At 44.0% G+C, this 21,467-nt stretch overlaps 1 protein-coding gene across 1 annotated transcript in view; it reads right to left on the reverse strand.

Moving 5' to 3' along the window:
* The window catches only part of Arhgap28 (Rho GTPase activating protein 28), a 151,376-nt gene that overhangs the window by 46,714 nt on the left and 83,195 nt on the right, over positions 1 to 21,467 (reverse strand). The window contains exons 2-3 of the mRNA XM_055610184.1: positions 10,664 to 10,872; positions 3,588 to 3,805 (exon numbers count right to left, since the gene is read on the reverse strand). Of these exons, the coding sequence (XP_055466159.1) occupies positions 3,588 to 3,805; positions 10,664 to 10,872 (427 nt within the window). The remainder of the gene's footprint in view (positions 1 to 3,587; positions 3,806 to 10,663; positions 10,873 to 21,467) is intronic.

Raw genomic sequence — 21,467 nt, forward strand, 5'->3', positions numbered from 1 at the left:
TTGCAATCTTGAGGGAAGGTGAATTTAAAGCTTGGAATTCGATGTGTAAACATTTTAAGAAAACAAATATAATTTGAGCATCTGTTTTAAAAACTATTGAATAAACATCCTCTCTGGTAAGCACAACTGGCAAAAAAAAAAAAATCAAACATTTAAGAGCAGTGCAGACTCTTATGAAACTGAGAGGTTTGGGGACAGAGAGATAGATGGTTTAGCAAGTAAAGTTGTCTACTGCCAAGCCTGAAGAAACTTACTGAGGAAGTAAAATTGAAAAGTTTAGGCAACACGGTGGAGATGAGGGAGGGAGGGAGGGACTGGCTGGGATACAGAGTTAATAAAATGTAACTGATAAGAAAAAAATAAAATTAAAAAAAAAGAAAAGAAAAGTTTAGGCAAGTATTCAATCAATGTTGATAAATGATGCCAAAGAAAGATAATGATGAGAAAGAAAAGCGGGAGAAAGGGTCAAAGTTAGAAATAGAGAAGAGAAAGGAGAGTATGAGGAAGAGGAGAAGCAGCAGAGGAAGAAAGGAAGGCAGGGACAGAGGGGAAAACAAGCCAGGACAGATATGGAGGAAGAGGGAGGGGAATTGGTGTTTATGTCCTTTAATTAAAACAGGAAGCTGAAAAGTTCTAATGCACTCCTTGCAAGGTTCCAAGTTTCTTTACTCACAAAAGATGCTAAAATCTTTTAGGGAAAACATCAGCCTATATATAACAGAAAGACAAGGTGTGTTTCCAAAAGTCAAGTCTATGTGGTTTTTAGGTATCTGACAAAGCCTTGAATTTTTAAGTAGCATATACAATACTAGGCTCCTTGGCTTTCTTTGCCTGCAGGTGCTCACCCCTTACTTTTGCTTCATTCCTGTTTCTCTCTGAAACTGGGCTGCAACTGAAGACGTAAGGCAGAGAGGAGGAGGGTTCTGAAGTCATCCTCTCTTATACCTTGTGCTGAACTGGTTCCACTGCCCTGCCTGGAAACAGCAGTTAATAAATGGTAGAACCTGAGAAACACCACGAACACCCAACAGCTGTTCACGTTATCAGCCCCTTCAGAGAGGGTCAGAGTCAAGGAAGGAATTGGACACAAAGGACTCTAGATCTATTTTGCCTTGTTGTTAGAAGCTCAAAGTCTTAAGATATTAGTTACTTCCATGTCTGTGAACACAGACTAACAAACAATTTAAAGAAGAAACACTGATTTAGCCTCATGGCTTCAATCCATCATGGAAAGAAAGGCATTGTGGAACAGCTCAGCTGTGGTGGCAGGAACATATACAGAGCTTATTTGCCTCTTTGGCAAACCAGGAAGGGGTGTGTACAATGGTCAAAGGCCTGGTCCTAGTGACCTGCTTCCACAGCCAGGCCCCACCTCTGAAGATCTCACAATCTCCCAACAGAGTGCTACCAGCTAGAGAACAGGCAGCCAAACAGAAGCCTATGGGCAGCATTTTAGATACAGGATTCAGGATTAGCCTATATACAGGATTCGGGATGACTCTTTAGACCCTTTCTATTTCACAGTTTGCTGGAGTACAGCAACTAGCTGGAAATAGATTTGGGAAAGAAAGCAGGTAGGTAAATTTTCTTAAAGACTGTTATAATACGATCCCAGAAGCAACAGAAAAGCAACTCACGGGAATTAAATCTACCAGGGCAAATTTTTCATTAGCAGACATCTTTGCCGGGACACATGCAGCCAAAGTCCCAGCTTCAAGGTACAGAAGCCATCTTTACTTAGTGACTGCTGAAGAAAAAAACAAAACAATCCTTCCATCCAGAACGACACAGATTTCAACTAAGCTGGAAGTTCCAATGCCACAGAACTCACAGAGCACGGCAAGGTATGTCATAATAGACAGCAGGAGATTCTGGAACTGGGCTGTTCAGCACACAAGCTTCAAGTCACAGGTGACTGTTCAGATTCAGACCAACTAAGATTAAAGATCTCAAACCCAGTGAAACCGCTTGCTGCAATGTGTGACAGAGGGTATTACATTAGACAGAATAGAAAATAGGTCATCGCTATCATTCTAGAAAGTTCTGAGAGACAGTATTATTCTAGGACAGATTATCACAGGTGTGTATATTAGTGAGGCATACGCAAGCTCCCTGGCAACTATCCTTGATGATGAATATCTCTTTAAAAAAAAATGACTTAAAAAACATAGAAAGACTCAAATTGGAGACTTCATCCATGGAGATTGCTGCCTGTGGTGGTTTGACTAAGAATGGCCCCTACAGGCTCATGTATTTGAATTCTTCATCACCAGGTAGTGGAGCTATTTGTGAAAGACTAAGGAGGCATGACCATGTTGGAATAGGCTGTGACTTTGTTGGAGGAAGTGTGTAGCTGAGGGTGGTCTTTGAGATTTCAAATCCCATGCCAAGCCTGGCATCTCTCTCCCTCCAAATCCCCTCAGCCTGCAGATCAGGATGGAGCCCTCAGCTACCGCTCCAGGGCCATGAACACCAAAAGGCTCCTTGCCGTGATAATAACGGACTAAGCCTCAGAAACTGTAAGCAAGCCTCAATTAAATGCTTTCCTTTATAAGAAGTTGCCCTGGTCATGGGGTGTCTTCACAGCAACAGTAACCTTAACTAAGACATTACCTAACATCCTTGATGTCTTAAATTATGTCATGTCTGATATTGCAAGGGAATGGATGAGAGACCTAAGTCACACTCATTAACCGATTTGCCGTCAGGCAGAGTATCAAACTTGCTTGCTGTGTAGCACAGCACAAGATTGCCTTTATTCTGAGTACACCCCAAACCAAAGTCCCATGAATTCTCTCTGCATAGCATCTGCTGGCACTGCGCATACAGAAAGCACCCAATGAACACCTGCTGGGATCATGCACACAGAAAGCATCCGATAAATACATAAATAAATAAATATCTGCGCTGCAGAGACCCAGTGAAGGAAGGAAGACGTACACTGAAAGAACTGTCAATCAAGGTAGAAATGGGCGAGTGAGGCAACCACTGGCACCAGGAGTGAAACTGGAACCAGAGAACTGCTACGGTCAAGGTGGAACTTCAGTCATCTCTCACGAGGAAATGGCTCATGATCTTCCTGCCTCTACCTACAATAATACTTCCCTCTATTTTTTTTTTAATGATCCATTTAATTGGCTCCCATGTCTTCCAGTTTTTATCATATTTAAGAGTTCTAAACCGAAAGGTACTCTATTCATTTCCCTGCCACCATTTAAAACAACCTACTTGGCCTTGCTTACAAAATTTTGGGTATTTCCCTGGGGCCTCTGTGCCTTGCATGGAATTCCCACTCAAGGCTGAGCTTCAGGGAAAGTCCTGAGGCTCCCAACCCTACAGGTTCACGCCAATATCAAAGAAGTTACTCTCCAACTTCAACGTCTTAGGGAACAAGCTAGTCTGCAGGGAAATGCAGCTGTGGAGGTGAAGACTGATTACTCAAGCTCCGGTCGGTCCGCAAGGCTGCTGCAGAGCTGTTGGCTCTAGCTTCCTCTGAGAGTTAAAATAGACCAGCCTTTCCAACTCTGCTCCACCCTCCTGCCCCTGAGATCAAAGCAAAACGCCTTCCGAGCCTCCCTGTTACATACAGGAGATGCGCTGACTCCGAAGACGTCTCTGACATCCCTGATGGGTTGCTTATTCTTCTTCCTCAATGTCTGGGTATATGTGTTGTATCTCTTCTTCACTGCGGCTGCTTGCGTCCGAGTCAGTGTAGACAGGAGTGCTTTGCCGTCTTCCTCTTCATTACCGGAGATCAGAGTCGACAATCCCACATCTTGTAACCACTCTGCTTCAAGTTCTCCTTCTGGGAAACAGCATGAGCAAGGGAGGTTAGGGCCTTTCCTAGAGCGCTGATGATACACACAGCTACATCTTTATATATCAGGCAGTCAGAAACTATATAAAAAATATATATATATATATAGTTTATATATATATATATATATACATATATATATATATATATATATAGACTTCAACAAACTATATAAAGTTATCGCTCTGCTGTTGCTTTGAGACAAGGCCTTGAATTCATGATCTTCCTGCCTCTACCTACAAAATGGCGGGATTGCAGCCCAGGCCACCATGCTCGGATTGTAGCCTGTGCCACCACAGCCAGCTAAGACTGTCTCTTCTTCTGCAGTGATTGTTAAATAATGAATGAAAAGCTCTCACTCTGCTTTCTTAAATAAGTAAAATCATAAAATGCTGTCTAGTAGAACAAGGTTATACGGCAACTACGAAAGGCAGTTTTCCTTGTTAGAGGGTTAATGATAAGCCATGTCGGGACTTTGACAGAGCCCCAGCTTTCCGTGTCCTCCCACCGCCTCCGTGTGGTTCTCACGTCATTGTCTCCTGTCATTCAGGATGGCTAGAAGCAACCAAGTGGGCTGTTCTCACGGACCATGCCGAGCTCCGTGCCCCTTCTCTCATACACTCACTCCAAACCCACTCACTTGAGTTCCGGACCCCAGTTAAGGCACCATAAGCCCTCTCTCTGGATTCCTGTCTCTTGATTGTGTATAGGGTCCTGGATGGCCTCCCCTCTTCCCTTTGGTCCCGGAAAATATGTGACCTTTTCTCTCTGGGATCTATAGGTAATCAGCATGTCTGTGGTGTTGCTGCCCCCTTGGGTCCCCAGGACATCGGTCAGGCCAGATCACAAGTATCCTCCCGATGTAGGGTGGACACTCAGTAATCACGCCACCCACCAAGATGAAGAAGCTCCCTGTGAAAGGCACACCCAAACCAGCCACACCCACCGCCCCATGAGCTCCATCAGGGCAGGGCCACAGTGTGTAGCCACCCTCCTGAGAGAGAACACAACACCCTATTAGAAGAATGTACCACAGCAGGGATGGCAGCGCAAGCTGCATGCAGCCACGATGATACCTTTTTGAGGAACTATTTATGAGTCTGGCAGAGAACCTAGGACAAAATGGTGAATGCTTAACGTCCATTCTTCCTGATACTCTGAATGTGCGACAATCTATTTTTTCAGCAAGCAGTGTAAAACCCAAGGTGCATCTGGATGAAAGTTAAAGGGGTTCAGGGCAACCCTCTGGTGTGGACAACCCACCATACACGCCACGTCTGGGAACTACGCTAAGCAGGCCTAGCACGAGTGAGGGCTGTTTGATGAAAGATTAGACTGCTGTGTGGACACGTCTCAAAGCCACACCCTCTAGCTCACACGCTGCATCATCCACACGTAAACAGACACGGGGAATGCGCCTTCCGAGTCCCCTTTCCTAGCTTGGCAAATGTTTTATTTACTACTGTGCTTTTGATTTGTTTGCTGTGTAAACTGCCCCTTTAATAGAAACGAAAGGTGAGTTGACAATATTAGCTTCCGGTGTGAAGTGATAATACTTGGACCACAGTGAGCTCAAACCTGGGTAACTTGGAAAGGGCTCTTTACTTAAGACTTGGGCAAGGCTATCATATCTCAAGATGAAGTTAGAAATATAAATGAACATTAACGTTTTAAAAATTGGATAGTATTTCTCTCCACTTGTGTAAGGACTGATGAAAGACTAGAACTAGGGGGCCACAGAGTTAACACAAATCAGGAGTACTGATGGTCTAAAACCTCAGACCCCTCCCTAAGTAAAACAATGTTTCCCTAGGGGAAAAATATCCATGGCAGACACTAATCTGATTCCTGTTTGCTGAATTATGAGAAATTCACTCTCACACTCTATCTTCCAGCTGTTACCAGTACATCTTCAACTCAGAACACTCCACCGATTTTAGCTCCACATAGCCAACGGCCTACTCAGCGTCAACTTGACTCTACCAGTCATGTTATATTAACATGCTTAAGCCGGAGTTCACATCTTCATCCCCTAACCTGGTTCACTCTTCCCCATTTCGATATGCAAAGCCCACCACTGGCTAATGAGGCAAAGGAGTGGCCCATGAAATATTAACCCCAGCACACTGTCAAGACTCTGAAATTGTTTCCTTATTACATCTCACCCCCCCCCCAACCTGCTTTCTTCCTTTTGCTCTGTATAGCTTTGCTGATGAAGGGTCAAACTATGTATCCAGGTTAGCCTTGAACTAGCCATGCTCCTGCCTCAGCCTTCTGAGTACTGTATTACAGGGAATGCACTACCAATGTCCCAGCTTCCTGAGCCTCCTTCTATCTATTCTACCATGGCCTTTGTCTAAGCCACCATCATCTCTCACTTAGGCTTCCACAACAGACTCCCAACAGCTCTCCCAGCCCCGTCCAAACCATTTTCTACAGTGACATTAAATTAATCTTTGTAAATGTAAATAAAAACGTCTTTCCTCCCTGGTTGCAGTGTGTTCTGTAAGATGTATTTATATACATCTCCCTACCTGTTCCACAGCAACACCAGGCTCCTGAGGGGTCCTCGGAAGCTCTGTGTTGCATTTGGACAAGCCAGTCTCCTTTGGCTCTGTCATTACTGGCCATCTTTCAGACCTCAGCTTCTCTTTCAACGAAGTCTTTCTCCTGAACCCAAAAGACAAGATCATGTTCTAACGCTAACAACCTCAAATCTGCTATTTCTTTGTCCTTTGAGTAATTTCCCCTCAAGTAGGTCTTGTTCTCATTTCATGAAGCACCTCTTCTTTTGCTGGATCAAGTCTATGGAAAGAGGAAAGCTTCCGGTTTTACTTGCAGCTCTAACACCTTGTGAAGTGCCTAGCTGAGGGAAGGCATACATTTGTTGAATTAATTAGTTGATTAAGCTTCAAATGAAAAATATAATTGTGAGTGCTATTCTAGCAAGTTATAAAATTAATAAATATGCAGCACTAACTTTTAGAAACAAGCATACCTAACCGGAGCAGCATTTCACACTGGAAGTCTGATTTCCCAGTAAGTGTGTTAGAGACAAATATTAAAAAGACAACCAAAGTTTCAATGGGAGTTGCTATAACTTTTACCAAAACAGCATTATGTTGTAATCTCTAAGTTTAAAAAAAAAAAAAAAGAAAGAAAAAATAATTACATATGGACGGCAGAAAAGAACCACAGATGGGCAGGAACTGGAGGGGCATAAAGCCCAAAATTTCTGTTTAGACAATATATTAGCATTTTGAATTTATTAGACAATATATTAAGTTTGAATTTACCCTGCTTTTCAGCTAAGGTCATTTTTCAAGCCCTGACATATAAGGTGGCCGCACACATACTAGGAAATGAATTTAACAGGCTAAGGAGATAAGAGGTCAGGATTAAAAACAACAACTACATGTCTACATATGTGAAGTAAAACGATGAGAGAGGCCCAATTAAAGAACCTCATTAAGAATAAGAATAGGGGCTGGAGAGGTGGCTCACTGGCTGTTCTTCCATTGGTCTGGAGTTCAATTCCCAGTAACCACATGGTGGCTCACAACCAACTATAATGACGATGTACATGCAGACAGAACACTGTATGCATAATAAATAAATAAATAAATGTGTGTTGTTTTTTTTTTTAAAGAATAAGAATAGGAGCTGGAGAGATGCTGACTCGGTGGCTAAGAGCACTTGCTGCTCTCCCGGAGGACGTGGCTCAGGTTGCCAGGACCTACACGGTAGTTCACAACCTCCTGTTACGGCAGTTCCAGAGGGTTCCACGACCACATTTGGCCTCAGCAGCCACCAGCCACACATGCAGTTCACAAACATACGTGGGGGTAAGCACTTACGTAAAATAAAAAGGAAAAAAAATCTTTTTTTAAAAAAAAGAATATGAACAGTTAAGCTTTTGCAATGCATATTTCATACAGACATACCTGGAATGCATAAAACATTTACACGAGGCAGCAGTAAAAGGATGATGTTTTTAAATATTCAAAAGATTTCACAAAGTGCACGAAAGGACAGTAAAAAACAGTAAATACACTCGGTGTCATTAGCCATCAGTGCCAAACAGTTAGCACTATCATAAGACACTCCCACACATCTAGAATCACTCCTGTTAAGAAAACTGATCAAATCAAATTTTGCAAAGATGTGGAGAAAGGAACCCTCTCTTAACCAGCAGAGAAGGGTGCAAAAATGGCACAGCTGCTTTGGAAAAATCTGGTAGTTTCTTAGAGTTAAACACATCTTACAAAAATGCATGTATTCAAGGCAAATAAAAATGTTATGTCCACAAATGACATCTACAAGATTTCTAAGATCACCCATTTTTTAAAGACCTATGTATTTATTATTTATACAGCATTCTGCCTGCATGTGTGCCTGCACACCAGAAGAGGGCACCAGATCTTACTACAGATGGTTGTGAGCCACCCATGTGGTTGCTGGGGATTGAGCTCAGGACCTTTGGAAGAACAGCCAGTGCTCTTAACCTCTGAGCCATCTCTCCAGCCATTTATAAGTGCTAAAATGGTAAATAAAATCCACGAAGCCATGAGCACATCAGGAATAATGATGTAATCATTCAGTGAGCAACTATTGTGAGGAGCTGAACATTCTCCAACATCAGCTGAAACCTTAACCCCTAGCACCATGAGGGCAGCCTTATTGGGAAGTGGCCTCTTCAGCTAAATTATGGGCTGAATGTACTCATTAAAACATGGATAGCATAAAGATGCTCCATTTCAATTTACTTGTAATACTTCAATAAAGATAAAAACTAAGAATGAAAGGAAGGGCAGCTTCTAAAGCACACCCGTATAAAAACTGAGCGGCAGGCTGCCGTGCAGCTCAGCGGCAGCGCACTAGACAGCACGTGCAAATCCCTGGACTCCATTCCAAGCAAGGCAAAGCGAAAAACCCAAAACAAACCTCTAGCCAAACCAAACTACAGTAAGGCCATGAGGGAAGAGAGCAAGCCCTTTCTTCATTACAGCTGGCACCTCTGAAAACACCTGGAGCAGGCCCGAGGCCGAGAATAACAGGGTATGCTGCCTACAAGCAAGGGCATCAATGACTGCCAGAGTCAACACAGCCCAGGAAATCAGCATCAACAGGAGTCTCCTGACAGCTTCAGAGAGCAAGGCCCTGCTGGCTTCCAAAACTGTGAAGCACATACTTACGGTGTTAAAAGGAACCCCATTTCATGGAACTTTGCTAACGCATCCCTAAAAACAAATGCCAACAAAAAGCAATGAACTTCTGATATACTAGCTGAATCTCATAAATAGGGAGCCAAGTGACATGAACCCTATGGCACAGAAATATGGAAACTATGGCCGCCTTTGGCCCTAGACAGTATCATTGGGAGATGTGTGACAGACAAGGATGAAATAGGAAATCTAGTTGAATGAAATTCTCCCTCTCACTCCCTCTCCTCCCCCTCCCCCCGAGACAAGTCTTACTATGCAACCCAGGATGGCCTCAAACTAGGGATCCTTCTGCCTCAGCCTCCTAAGTGCTAGGATTTTAGACATGCACCACTACACCTGGTGAAATGACACCGTGATCCACGTGGGCTCCGAGAAGTGCATGGCTTTGCCTATGTCAGAGCCCAGTGAACTGCTCTTAAGATCCTCACAAGTACGTTCAAAGTGACACCTGCATATACACAGTAACTATACTCAGGAAGTCTGCACTTTGTAGCAGTTTAGTCTAGCAGAAAGTATTTTCCATGTCCCCTGGGCTTTAATAAAAGAGTAAATGTATGGCGGGCGTGAACTGGGTTTCTCATTATGTAAGGGAGTACTTATAAGGAGAGAATGCAGAAAAAAAAAAAAAAACAACAACAACAAACTACAGTAAGACCCTAGGGGAAGAGGACAAGCCCTTTCTTCTTCACAGCTGGCACCTCTGAAAAGACCTGGAGCAGGCTGAGAATAACAGGGTATGTTTTTGGAGGTTGCTAGCTGTTGCTAGCAGGGAAGGCAGGGATATGGGGCAAGAGGCATTCTCCTTCAAGCATCTTGTCTGGGAAACAAAACAAAACGGGAGGACCGACGGGAGGAGTAACAGGATTGAGCACCCACTTCCCTGTGGGAAGACCACGTCCTGGAATGGATGCTCATGAACTGAGTGAAGGCTTGCTTATGTGGTATGGGATTCTAATTGAATACAGAGAAACTTTGGTCATGTCTTGGTGTTGAAAAAGACTAAGACAGGAGAATGGCGGAAGAGAAGGCTTCTGTCTCAAGGTTAACTGCTGATTAATGGAGATATTCCTGGTCCTCTTAAGCATCCACGAGGTGAGGGGAGCCAAGCAGAGCTCGGCTGTGCTTTAAGTCCAAGACCCTGATCTCCGAGAGCTAGGAACCGTTTATTCATTTTTCTTTGTTTGATTTTGGTTTTGTGTCCACCTAAAAGCCCTCAATGTTTGACATGTTTATTTTGTGAAATACCAGGCATTCTAATATATTAATACCAACCAATGTTTCAAAGTAATTTTCCCTCTAAAATCCTTAAGGCAAATCTCTTTCCTTCCCTCTTCCTCCCCACTGTCTTTCTCTCTCTCCCCTAAATGTCAAGTACACAGATGAAATGTCAAGCACATCAGCGTGTCCAGTCCGTTTGATGAAAAAGAACCCAACCCACAGGAACACTACCCTCATGCAGGGATGCTTACTAATGGACCCTTGCCTGGATGTCTCTGAGGCCTGCCCTCCCTCAGCTCTGGAAGCAGATACCCCCACCTCTACTGATCACAGGACTGGCAGGCTGACATGCCCCACCCCCACTGGGATGAGGGAAACCCACAGGACAGGTCCAAGCCCTTACCATCCACAGGTTTGACCTCGGCGGTGGGCGGCTGCTCCTCCTGAGTCCCCACGCTGCTCTCTTTGATACTCTCGATTTCTCGCCAGAACTCTTCCACGGATGTGCTGCTGTCTACGGAGGCCTGAGAGTTGGATCGACTGAAGGCAGGGGGATGCAGGGATTCGTTGGAGAGCATCCTGTTAATTCTGCGGCAGCGAGGGATGGATTTTCTGAGGAAAAAGCAACATCTGAATGAAACTGGGTGCCTATGTAAAGTCACACACAAACAAAACAAAACATAAACAACTGGACTCTCTGCCAAAAGTCAGTAGTTCCGTAGTACCAATAATGCCGTAGGGAAGAACTTGCTGGGATGAGCACCATTCAATGGAGACCCCCATACTTGAAAGTGGGTCTGTATGGTGATATGATCGTTAACACCACTTTCAAATTAAATTCTAAAAAGTAATTTTCACACTTAAAGTGGAAGGTCACATCTGTCAGAAATGTGTACACCTAAAGCTTGTTTCAGTAAAGGGCCTCAGATAATGTCAGAGAGAGGTAAAAAGCTGCTCACACCCATTAGGAGACTTATTACGGACAAAACACGATGTAAGAACGTGCTGGTGAGGCTTGGAGAGACTGGAACCTATGTGTACAGATGGGGAAACGTCAGGTGGTTCAGGCTCTCTGGGAAACAGTCCTGCAGTCACTCAAAAATGGGTTTTAAGAGATATATTACCATAGAACCCAGCAATTCCACTTCTAGCAATATCCCAAAATAACTGGAAACTGGCACTCAGGTATCTGTTTACTCCTGCTCACAGCGCATGGTCATCGGTGGGCAAATGGATGTAGTGTGCTGATACAGCACTACGCAGAGGCTGTGGCTCAGTGGTAGAGCATTTCTCTAGAATGTGTGAGGCTACGGGTTCAATGCCCAGAAGTGGGGAGTATAATAGAAACGGCATTTTAACACATGCTTTAACATGGATAAAACTTCAAGGTAATGTGTTGAGTTCTTTAATAATGGTAATGAGCCAGTTCTTTTCCCAAGGAGGGGAAAAAAGGCTAATGTGTGATTCCATGTATGTCAGTACCGAGCACAGTCATATTCACAGAGTGGTTGCTGGGAGAGGGGGATGGGCAGTTAAGAGTTTAATGAGACTGAGTGCCAGTTCTGAAATGTGCAAAGGGATCCACGATGGTGGCGGCTGCCTGTTGAAACTGTATTTAACGACACTGGACTACGCTTACAAATGCTTAAGGTGGTAATTGTTATGGCCATATCTCATCTTTTAAACTTAAAAAAAAATACATTTATAATTATTTCATAGAATTAGCTGGGGAGGTAATGAGGTAGCAGGCAAAAATAATGTGTAACAGTAAATGGGGAGCCCTTGGTAGGATGCGGAAGTGGAAAAGGAGCCAGAGCACAAAGGCCTTTGGCAAACATGAGGAGAAGCAGCCCCTCATCAAGGGTGGGTCCAGTGAATGGGCAGGCTCCTCCCACTAAAAGCGGGTCCAATGCCTGAGCGGGGCGGGGTGCCTCCTCCCTTGGTCACTCACTGTAACGTAAGTGACCCTCACTCCCTCCAGTGTAAGAGAGCAGCAGCTGAGGTCAAGCACTGAATAGCTTCATGGGATTGGCCTCACGTGTAAAATCAAAACAGTGGAAAGCTTGCTTTAAAAGGCGACATAGTACGGAATGCCAAAATACTGTCACCTAAGAGATTCTGGTGCATTACACAAAATAAAAGTTGACTTTTATGATTTGTAACTGACAAATAATTACATTTCCTCAGAGCAGATTGTTTATCTGAAACGCCTTCATCCCCAACCATGAAGTTCTTTCTTTTTTCAATAAAAGCCTGTGTGCTTATTTGCTATAGTTTGGATCGTAAATCACCCCAAAGGCCTGTGTGTTATTGGTCTGTGCCTCAGTTAGGTGCTAAAGAGAAGTCCTGGTACCTAGGTCTCATCGGAGTTGTCACTGGGAGCAAACTCTTAAAGGGGGAGATGGTCAACCTGTCTCCTTCTCGCTGTTCGCTTCCTGGCCATCACGTGTGAACAGGCCACACACTCACACACAGATACCGCAGCCACATACAACACGTGCACACACATGCACACTCACAATACCCACACCGCAGTGGAAAGGGTTAACCGGAGGAAAGGCCCAGCAGTGTCCAAGTCTAGGTATTAGGGTTCCCAGGACAGCAACGTTTGATAGCAGGGGACTGTCATCTGACAAAGCCGTGGCCTGGAACATCAGTAAAGCTCACTGATGCCTACGCATGCGACCACCCCCAGAGAAGCAGGGACACGGATCTAGCGGGACCGAAAGCCTCCATCCCTTCTTTTTTTCCTAGACCTCAGTCATCTTTGAAGGAAGACGACTTTCTGCATCTGTGTCACTGAGCCTCTTCTGGGGTCCAACCACAAGCAGTTTAGTTCTGACATTAACTGGCAGCAGAAAATTTACTTTTTAAAACTCAAGGCGTTTTAGGAAAAAAAAAATGAAATATTCAACTCTAAAAATGTGTTGTGCAATAAAAAGGAATCTTGGGCAGCCTTCCTTGTTTGATAATTCGGTGATAAATTATTCCGTGAATTCCTTACACTTGGCGGGGGCAGAGCCACTCCTGCGGCTGTGTGATCAACATGCTGGCAGGAAAGTCAGGCTCCCATGAAGGACTTGAGACTCACATGCGAGTAACTCGCTACCAGGGAGGTAGAGCTCCCCACCCCCAATGAGGCTTTAATGTTTGCATTTTCCTTTTATAACAAGGTTAATTCTCAATGCCACTAACACATTCACAAAGTATTCGTAAATCAACACTCATCTCTTGTAACACTGAAACCGTTGCCGTCACTCACAGCCCACTGTCTTCCAAGTATCACAATCAGAGAAATGCACAAGGCTAACGAGAAATTTGCATGCTTATGGATTCTGCAGTCTAGCTTCATTAAAAATTAATATGCAGGCATAGGAGGATGGCCTAACAGAAGATCACAGCACAGCATGCATGGGGCCCTGGCTTTAAGACTTGCACCACACCCTGTGATAGTTACATAAAGCAAAATGGCACTCTTTCCCCACCCCAGTTCTATCAACATCACTGGATATAACAATTCTTTACATTTTTAAGCATTACTTATGTCTGTGGCTATTTTGGACTACATGCATGGTATCTGCAGAATTCAGAAGAGGTAAGAGGATCCCTAAGAACAAGAGGTACAGATAGCGGTGAACCACCATTGGGGTGTTGGGGCTTGAACCGGGGTCATCTGCAAGAGCAGCGAGGGCTCTTAACCACTGAGTCATCTCTTCAGCTGTACATAACAGCTTTTGTTTTCCTCATTCAAAAAATACGCCATAAACATTTTTTCTTTTTTTGCATGCCATGCTATGGCAATGGATATAGGCATAGAAAAATTCATGTTGGAATCTAAGCAAATGTGCAAATGTCCGCAAGAACTGAAGAGAATGGAAACCACATACTTGGGAAACAAGAAAACCACAAGGGAAGGTAAACTTAGGGCTAAAAAAACATCAGCTTACTTATAGTACAGTTCCCCACCCATGAAAAAGACACATTAATGGAATGTCAAGGAGACACTAAAGGAACTCTGCTAGCGGCAGGGACAACAGGTGTATGACCCTGGCCTTGAACAGCTGACAAAGATAGCTATCCAAAGAATCCGTTAGCAGGTAGTGAGCGGCTATTATTTTTGGCCAGGAAGTCTGACAGCACTTTTGGGACAAACGGCCTTGGAAGAGCTTTTGTGGGAAGGGCTTCAAGTAGTTCATCTTCATCCTGGGTGGGAACAGATCCCAACCTCCCCCTCCTGACACACTGCATAGTGCTGGTTCCCAGGCACATCCGGCAGTTGGATGAGCCACGGCCTACAGCTTCACAGCTTGAAAAGGAGACACGGAGATGCCAGGAAAATCTTACCCAAAAACCAGAGTGTAATTGTGTCACACAGCAACTTTAGCTAGGAGAACACTACTAGGCTTGAAGTAGGTCTTCAAGGTACGTGAATAGCTATATATTCAAAACGAAATCAAAACGGGGACAGTTTCATTTCTCCACCCTTTCACTGTCTTCTTCACATCTGTACTGTCTGCTGACAGTCACTACAGCTGTATAACTTTTTCCTAGCCATACATAAGTAGAGTGTCTCCCTCCCCAAGATGACACTGCCTCAGAGTCCCGCTCTCCCTCCAACCTTGACATTGTTATATGCTGCCTCTTTACATTTCCATCTCCTAATCAGTATTACTGTTGCTTCAAAGCAGGCAGTGTTTTCCTTCAACGTGGCCTTTTTACTCACCCTTTCTTGTCATCCTTTCTCGTGCTGACATGCAGGTCAGCTTGGAGCAAGTCATCTATGCTTTCCATCTGATTCCTTAGCATCCTTGACTGCAGACGTGCTCTCAGCAAATTAACTCAGTCTTCTTTCCTGCGTGTCTTCATTTCCAGTTTTTGATCTATGATTATCACTGTGTGCATGTATACGGATCATGTGCGTGGTTGTGCATGCCACAGCATGCATGTTGAGGTCAGAGGACAATTTCCTGGAGTTGATTTTTCTCGTTCCCCCCTCTATCTTGGCTCTGGGCATTGAACTCAGGTCATGAGGCTTATGTTATAGCTTTTACCCATTGATCCATCTTGTTTTAATCTTTGACGATCATTTTACTCAGTAGAGAATGCTGATGGTATCTTGTTGGTTGTGTTGCTTAAAACCTTCTAAGGGAATTATTTCCTTGTCTGTGGACTTTATTGGCTTTGGTGAGAATCCAACAATAATGCTACTGCTATACAAATACATTGTACAAACTGTGTTCTCCTGGCTGTCCTGGCTGTCCTCTGAGTGCATGTATGTATAAGTATATCCTCACACACGTGTGTATGCTGGCATGTAGAGGATGGAGAGGGACAAGTGTCTCCCTCTACTACTCTATACCATTTATTTATTTGTTTGTTTGTTTATTTTTCATTCATTTAATTAGTGTGTGTTGGTGCAGGCATGCACATAGCACAGCATACAGATGGGGTTCACGGAATGACCCCAGGTGCTGGGAATGTGCCTTATACCTCATCTGAAGCAGGGTCCCTCCTTTCTTTTTGGCTGCTGCACAGGCCAGGCTCCCCAGCTTCTGAGATCCTGAGAATTCTCCTGTCTGTGGCTCCCATCTCATTGCAGATACACCAGGTTTATAGACGCAAACCACAGCATTGGGGTTTGTTTGCTTGTTTGTTTTTCTACAAGACTCTATCTTCTCTTTCTTGCTTGTTTGCTTGCTTGCTTTCTTCTGTTTTGTTTAGGGTTATTTGTTTTGTTTTGTTTTTCTTTGTGTTTTTTTGTTTGTTTGATTTTTCCAGATAGGGTTTCTCTGGCTGTCCTGAACTTACTTTGTAGACCAGGCTGGTCTCACAGAGATCCGCCTGCCTCTGCCTCTTGCTAGTATTACAGGCAAGGTCCACCATGTCTGGCCTTGTATCTCCTCTTTCACAACTATTAGGCTATTTCATGCTATCCCAAATTTCCTTTGTGATTTTCTTTGTTTTATGCTCCCGGCTCTTTCTCTGTGCTTATTTGAAGAATTTTTCTTCTCTGGTATATGTTTTTGTCTTATTCTCTGTCTAATCTGTTGCTAAGTTTGTCCAATAAATGTTTTAATTCACATTGTACCTTTCATATCAAAGTATCCCATTACCTCTTTCATAAAGATTCTATTTCTTTGCTGACATTATCCATAACTTCACTTTTTAGCATATTTATAGTTTCTATTTGAAAATTGTTATCTCTTAGTTACTGCCAACCATCTGTATGTTGACATGCTGCTAACATAGACTGAAAACATTCAGTTCCTACAGAGTCATTCTAACTTGCTGTTACTGAAGACTGTCTAAACTCTCCAGGAAGCTGGAGTAGAGGAGGCTTTCCCCTACAGAAGAGAACACCCCTCTTTTCTCTGGAAGCTGGAGTGAGGGATAACTCCTTCAGTGCTGTCAAGGGTTGAGCTATGTCCAGCCCCAGTTGATTTCCTTAGTTTTAACTTTTCTCTGGTTTCAAATACATGAAGGAGAAATCTGTGGGCACTTCAGGCCTCTCCTGCTCAGAGGGCTTTATGTCTCTCTCTCTCTCTCTCTCTCTCTTTCCCCCTCCCTCCTTCCCTTTCTCCCTCCCTCCCTCTCTCTACTTTATAGTTTGGCTCCAGCATCTTGTTGCTGAGGTGTCAGCAACATTATCCATGAAGAGAACTGTCAGCAGGAACTATGTTCACAGAGACTCCAATCTGCGGGAATAGGGCAGGCAGCCAGCACAGCTTTAGTGCTGTTCCCTGGTCCCAGGGATGTGCTCAGACTTAAGCAAAGGTGACTTTCCGTTTAGTAGAAGATATTCCAGGGACACCTAACAAAGACTGCAGTGACCACTAGGTTGTACTCACACAAGAGTGCTTCCTGCCCTGGAACTCAGCTGTCATCCATGCTTTTGTATCCATTGCTCTCCAGAGCAGTTTTTAAAGGTGGGGTTTTTATATTCTTCCTTCTCTCCTTAGCAGTTACCATGGTAATTATAGTCCATCCCTAACTGTTCCACATACCAACTTAAGAACACTGTAAACCCATCATGCTTAAAGACAGGTTGTATTGGGGCTGAGGAGGTGAACGGTTCAGTCAGTAAAACATGCTTGCAAAGTAGGTAGGGAGCCCAGCGTACAACTGAGGGAAACCCATATGAAGAAAGCTGACTGTGGTGGTCCACCCTTAAGCCCAGTGCTGGGGAGGCAGCAGCAGACAGATTCTGGGAGTTCACTCCTACCAACCTAACCCATTTGATGAGGTCTATGCCAGGAAAGGGATTCCAGTCTCAAACAAACAAACAAAAGGTAAACGGCATCTGAGGGATGATGGTCAAGGCTCTCCTTGGCCACCCCACAAAGCACACATGTGCACGAAGACACATGCACACACAAATATCTGTGCACACGAAAACACACAGGTTATATTTGTTTATGCATGGTGTACATTGTTTTACCAACCTCACATTCACTTGTAGAGTAGAAATATATTTTTAAAAAGGACTTTACAGGTATTTTCACTATATAATACTTTGTGAGCCTGTATGCTCTCTTGTTTCATAGCACATTTCACTTCCATGCTCATCATTTGATCTTTTTATCAGCCTCCTGAATCCGTCAACACCAGTATTACACATCTCATTATGTGACAAGTGCGTTCCTGGGTGTGACATGAAGATTCCTGCTGCGGTTATAATGAATGAGAGCTCTTCTCTAGGCTTCAAGGCCAGCGAGTTCCTCCCTCAGTTTCAGGACCCACGTTCCGTCACTCCTCTCTGACCCTGACACCGAACACACTAACAACTCTTAGCTTATCTGGAAAGCCACACTCTCTCTCCCCAGAGGACACAGGCTCGCTCGGCTCTTTTCCACCTGGAACACTGTCCTGAGGAGGCATGCCTGTGTTACCTCCACAGTGTCCGGCAGATTGTAGGGACGCAGAAACACATAGAGTGACTGAATAGTGACAACAGAGCAGGAGTATCAGTTCAAACCTTTGAATTCTTGTCCCAGATGGTCCTGGGGAGTAAGTTTTCTTAATTCCAGAAGTTCCTTGAAATAACTATATATCCGCATGTATTGTATGTCAAGAACACCACACAGTGCCTTAGAGGAGGGCTCAAAGGCACAAGGCCCAGCTTTGGATGCAGGCTTTTCTAGCTCTGCAACTGGGATTGAACTTTGGAACCACTGTGCCTTCCCTTCCTAATCTGTGGATTAGGAATATTAACCATACACCCTCTACAGAGTTGTTGTGAAGATTAAGTGGACTAGGATAAAGATTAGGTGAAATGTCCAGACATAGTGAGCCCACACGGTGGGAATTATCATAATGTCCTAATCTGCTAGCATCCACGGAGCTAGACTGGAAGGCAGGCAACAGTGCTGAAATATCACAGGGCTCTGACATATCACTGGAAACGCAGTTACCAAAACTGCATTTGTCAGAGTTTTGCAGTGACCTGAGTTTGCGCCCAAATTTCCTAAGATCAGAACCTGGCACCCTGACCCAATCGTGGCCCAAATCACAGAACAACAGTCCTCCACTGGGTGTGAAATGTGCTATTGTTTTGAATAGGGGCTACCTACTTTCTCTCCTGCCCTCTTCCTTCTCGGGATGTGGACAAGAAGAGCAGAGGCACCTCAGCACCATGAGATAAAGCTTAGACATTTCAGTGACCGGCATGCAATACCAGATGCTGCTGGTCTATGGACTTCCAGAAATGCAGTGGGGAGGGGGGGAGCCCACTTATTTTTAAAATGTGCTTTATTTATGTTATTGTTATTTGTAGCCAAAATTTTTTCCAACTGCTGTAATTGGAAAGATACTTGAATAAGCCATTTGGGATAGGGCAGGACGGATCTCACTCCACCCCATTAAGGAGAATACCCAAGTAATAAGAGCCTGACTTCCAAGAGGGTTCTGGGAATGTTCCCAGATGGAAGGTTAACGAGCTGCTGGTCTTACCATGGTTTGGGCTTGGCCAGCAGAGCTCTGACTCACAGCTCATGCCTAAGTGAACAGGAACCAGCTGCTCCACGCTGCCCCAGATTTTGGAAGACAGTACCAGAACCATCCATCTCCCCTTCCCAGTCCTAAAGGAAAAGGAGAACTGAGCACAGCCAGGGCCTGTTGAAGGGTCTTTGAATGACACAGGAGGAATCACAATGTGTTTGTTACCTGGGGCGCCAACCCAGCAGGGCTCTTGTAGCACAGTGCCAGTGTCTGGGACAGACCATGGGCATAGCCCTAAAGACACAGCATTTGCCCTCTGGCCTTCCTCAGGAGGCCCTGTAAACAAATTATACCTGTATCTGTAAGCTTATGCAAATAGTCCCTGATTTCCGACGACGCTTCTATTTAATATTTTTATTTTACTATGGTAGAAACACAAGATGCAGTCAGTAAGCTGGGCATGGTGGCATATGCCTGAAGCCTTAGCAGTTGGAGGGCAGAGGTGGGAGGATCAGAGGAGTCACCTTCAGCAATTAAGGAGTTCAACGCTGGTCTGGTTTATACGAGATCATGTCTCAAAAATAGCAACACCCTCCCAACAAGACAACAACAAAACACAGCAGGTACAGTCAATAGAATCGGTGCTTTAGACTTGGTTTTTGCTGTGCTAACTCATCCTCTTTCTAGGTTGTATTAACGCTGGGATCATAAAGAAAATCAGCAATAATCTGCAGTATCTGTAGATACAGGGGCAGAAATGTTAGGTATAGTCAACACACTTTCAACAACGCTATCTGCAATTTGCAGTGGGTTTGCCCAGACTTCGTTGTAAGCTCAACACCATCTTTTCAAATACAGAAGATATTGGACAACATATAATATGCAAATACATCCCTCCGCTCACAGTGGAGTTACATTTCTCTTCAATAAGCATCCTTGCAAATCCTCGCTTGTGTCAAACTGTGCCAGGATTCTTGTATTAGCCCACAGTTGGGCAAGTTCATACAAAGGAAAAGGCATTTGTAACAATTACTGACTTCTTGTATGATGCATGGACTTACTGTACTGAAAGTGAAAAGGAGTGCTGTCGTGTGGCTCTGCGTTCACGCCTCCATAGAGGAAGAGCAAAGGCTCTGGTGGAGACAAACTTCGCACCAAGTGCTATGTGTTTGGTAAGACAGTCTTGTTTTGGCTGAAAGTATGGGGGCGGGGACAGAGATTGGCTGCTACTAATGACTAAGATGCTGAGGAAATACACAGTAAATATTAAACCACACCAACAATTGCACTCCATACCAACAAAAAATTACCTCTGTCTGAATTTCTTTCAACTTTAGTAATTAAACATGCTTTGAGATTTTTAAAAGCTTTGAAAACAAGAAGAGAGAAAAAAGAGAAAGTTGTCATTCAAAGAAAAAAGAAAAGAAAAGGAAGGAAGGAAGGAAGGAAGGAAGGAAGGAAGGAAGGAAGGAAGGAAGGAAGGAAGGAAGGAGGGAAGGAGGGAAGGAAGGAAGACATTTCTACAACAAGCTACTGATTTGTTGCTCTCGGCAGGAACAGTGTCATAGATGGCAAATGGTTTCCCTCCCTGTTGAGTTAATTCATCTAAACCAGGGCCAGGCTAAGATGCCTGCTTTGCAAGCAAAGCAAATCACCAAATATGAACCCTTTATGCTCTGCATATGTTCAAACTAGTGTGTAGTTTATAAGATTGACGTATGTATTGATTTTGGTGAGGCCAGTACTCGCACCCCAGTACCCTCTAAGATACATTAAAGCTTTGTGTAGAGAGCCACTTAGGTGACACCAGTTCATTTGCTCCAAGGCTACATTTTTTTTTAATCCAATAAGGAGATACTCAGGGAAGAATCTATAAAACAGAGTGTGGGCACAAAAAAAGGCATTCTCTCGCCTTTAACTCATTCCTCACACTCAGTGGTACTGAGTCTTGGTCATCTATGGCTTTTGCTTCTGAAATTATATTGCACTTTGTAATTTAAACAAGATTACCTTTTACTGCAAAGGTTTATGTCTTATAATTTTTAGGGGTGTGTGTGTGTGTGTGTGTGTGTGTGTGTGTGTGTGTGTGTGTGTGACACCTGCCACACTGGTGTAGTTGAAAGCCAACAGACTGTGTTGATCCTGTGGAGATGGAGTTACAGGTGGCTGAGAGCAGCCTCACATCGGTGCTGGGAACCAAACTTGGTCCCTCTAGACAAGTGTTTATCAACTTAAAGTTGTGACCCCTTTTGGGGCTGAATGACCTTTCC

This window comes from Psammomys obesus, unplaced genomic scaffold, assembly GCF_907164565.1.
Source record: "Psammomys obesus unplaced genomic scaffold, mPsaObe1.curated_primary_1811, whole genome shotgun sequence".
NCBI classification, from domain to species: Eukaryota; Metazoa; Chordata; class Mammalia; order Rodentia; family Muridae; genus Psammomys; species Psammomys obesus.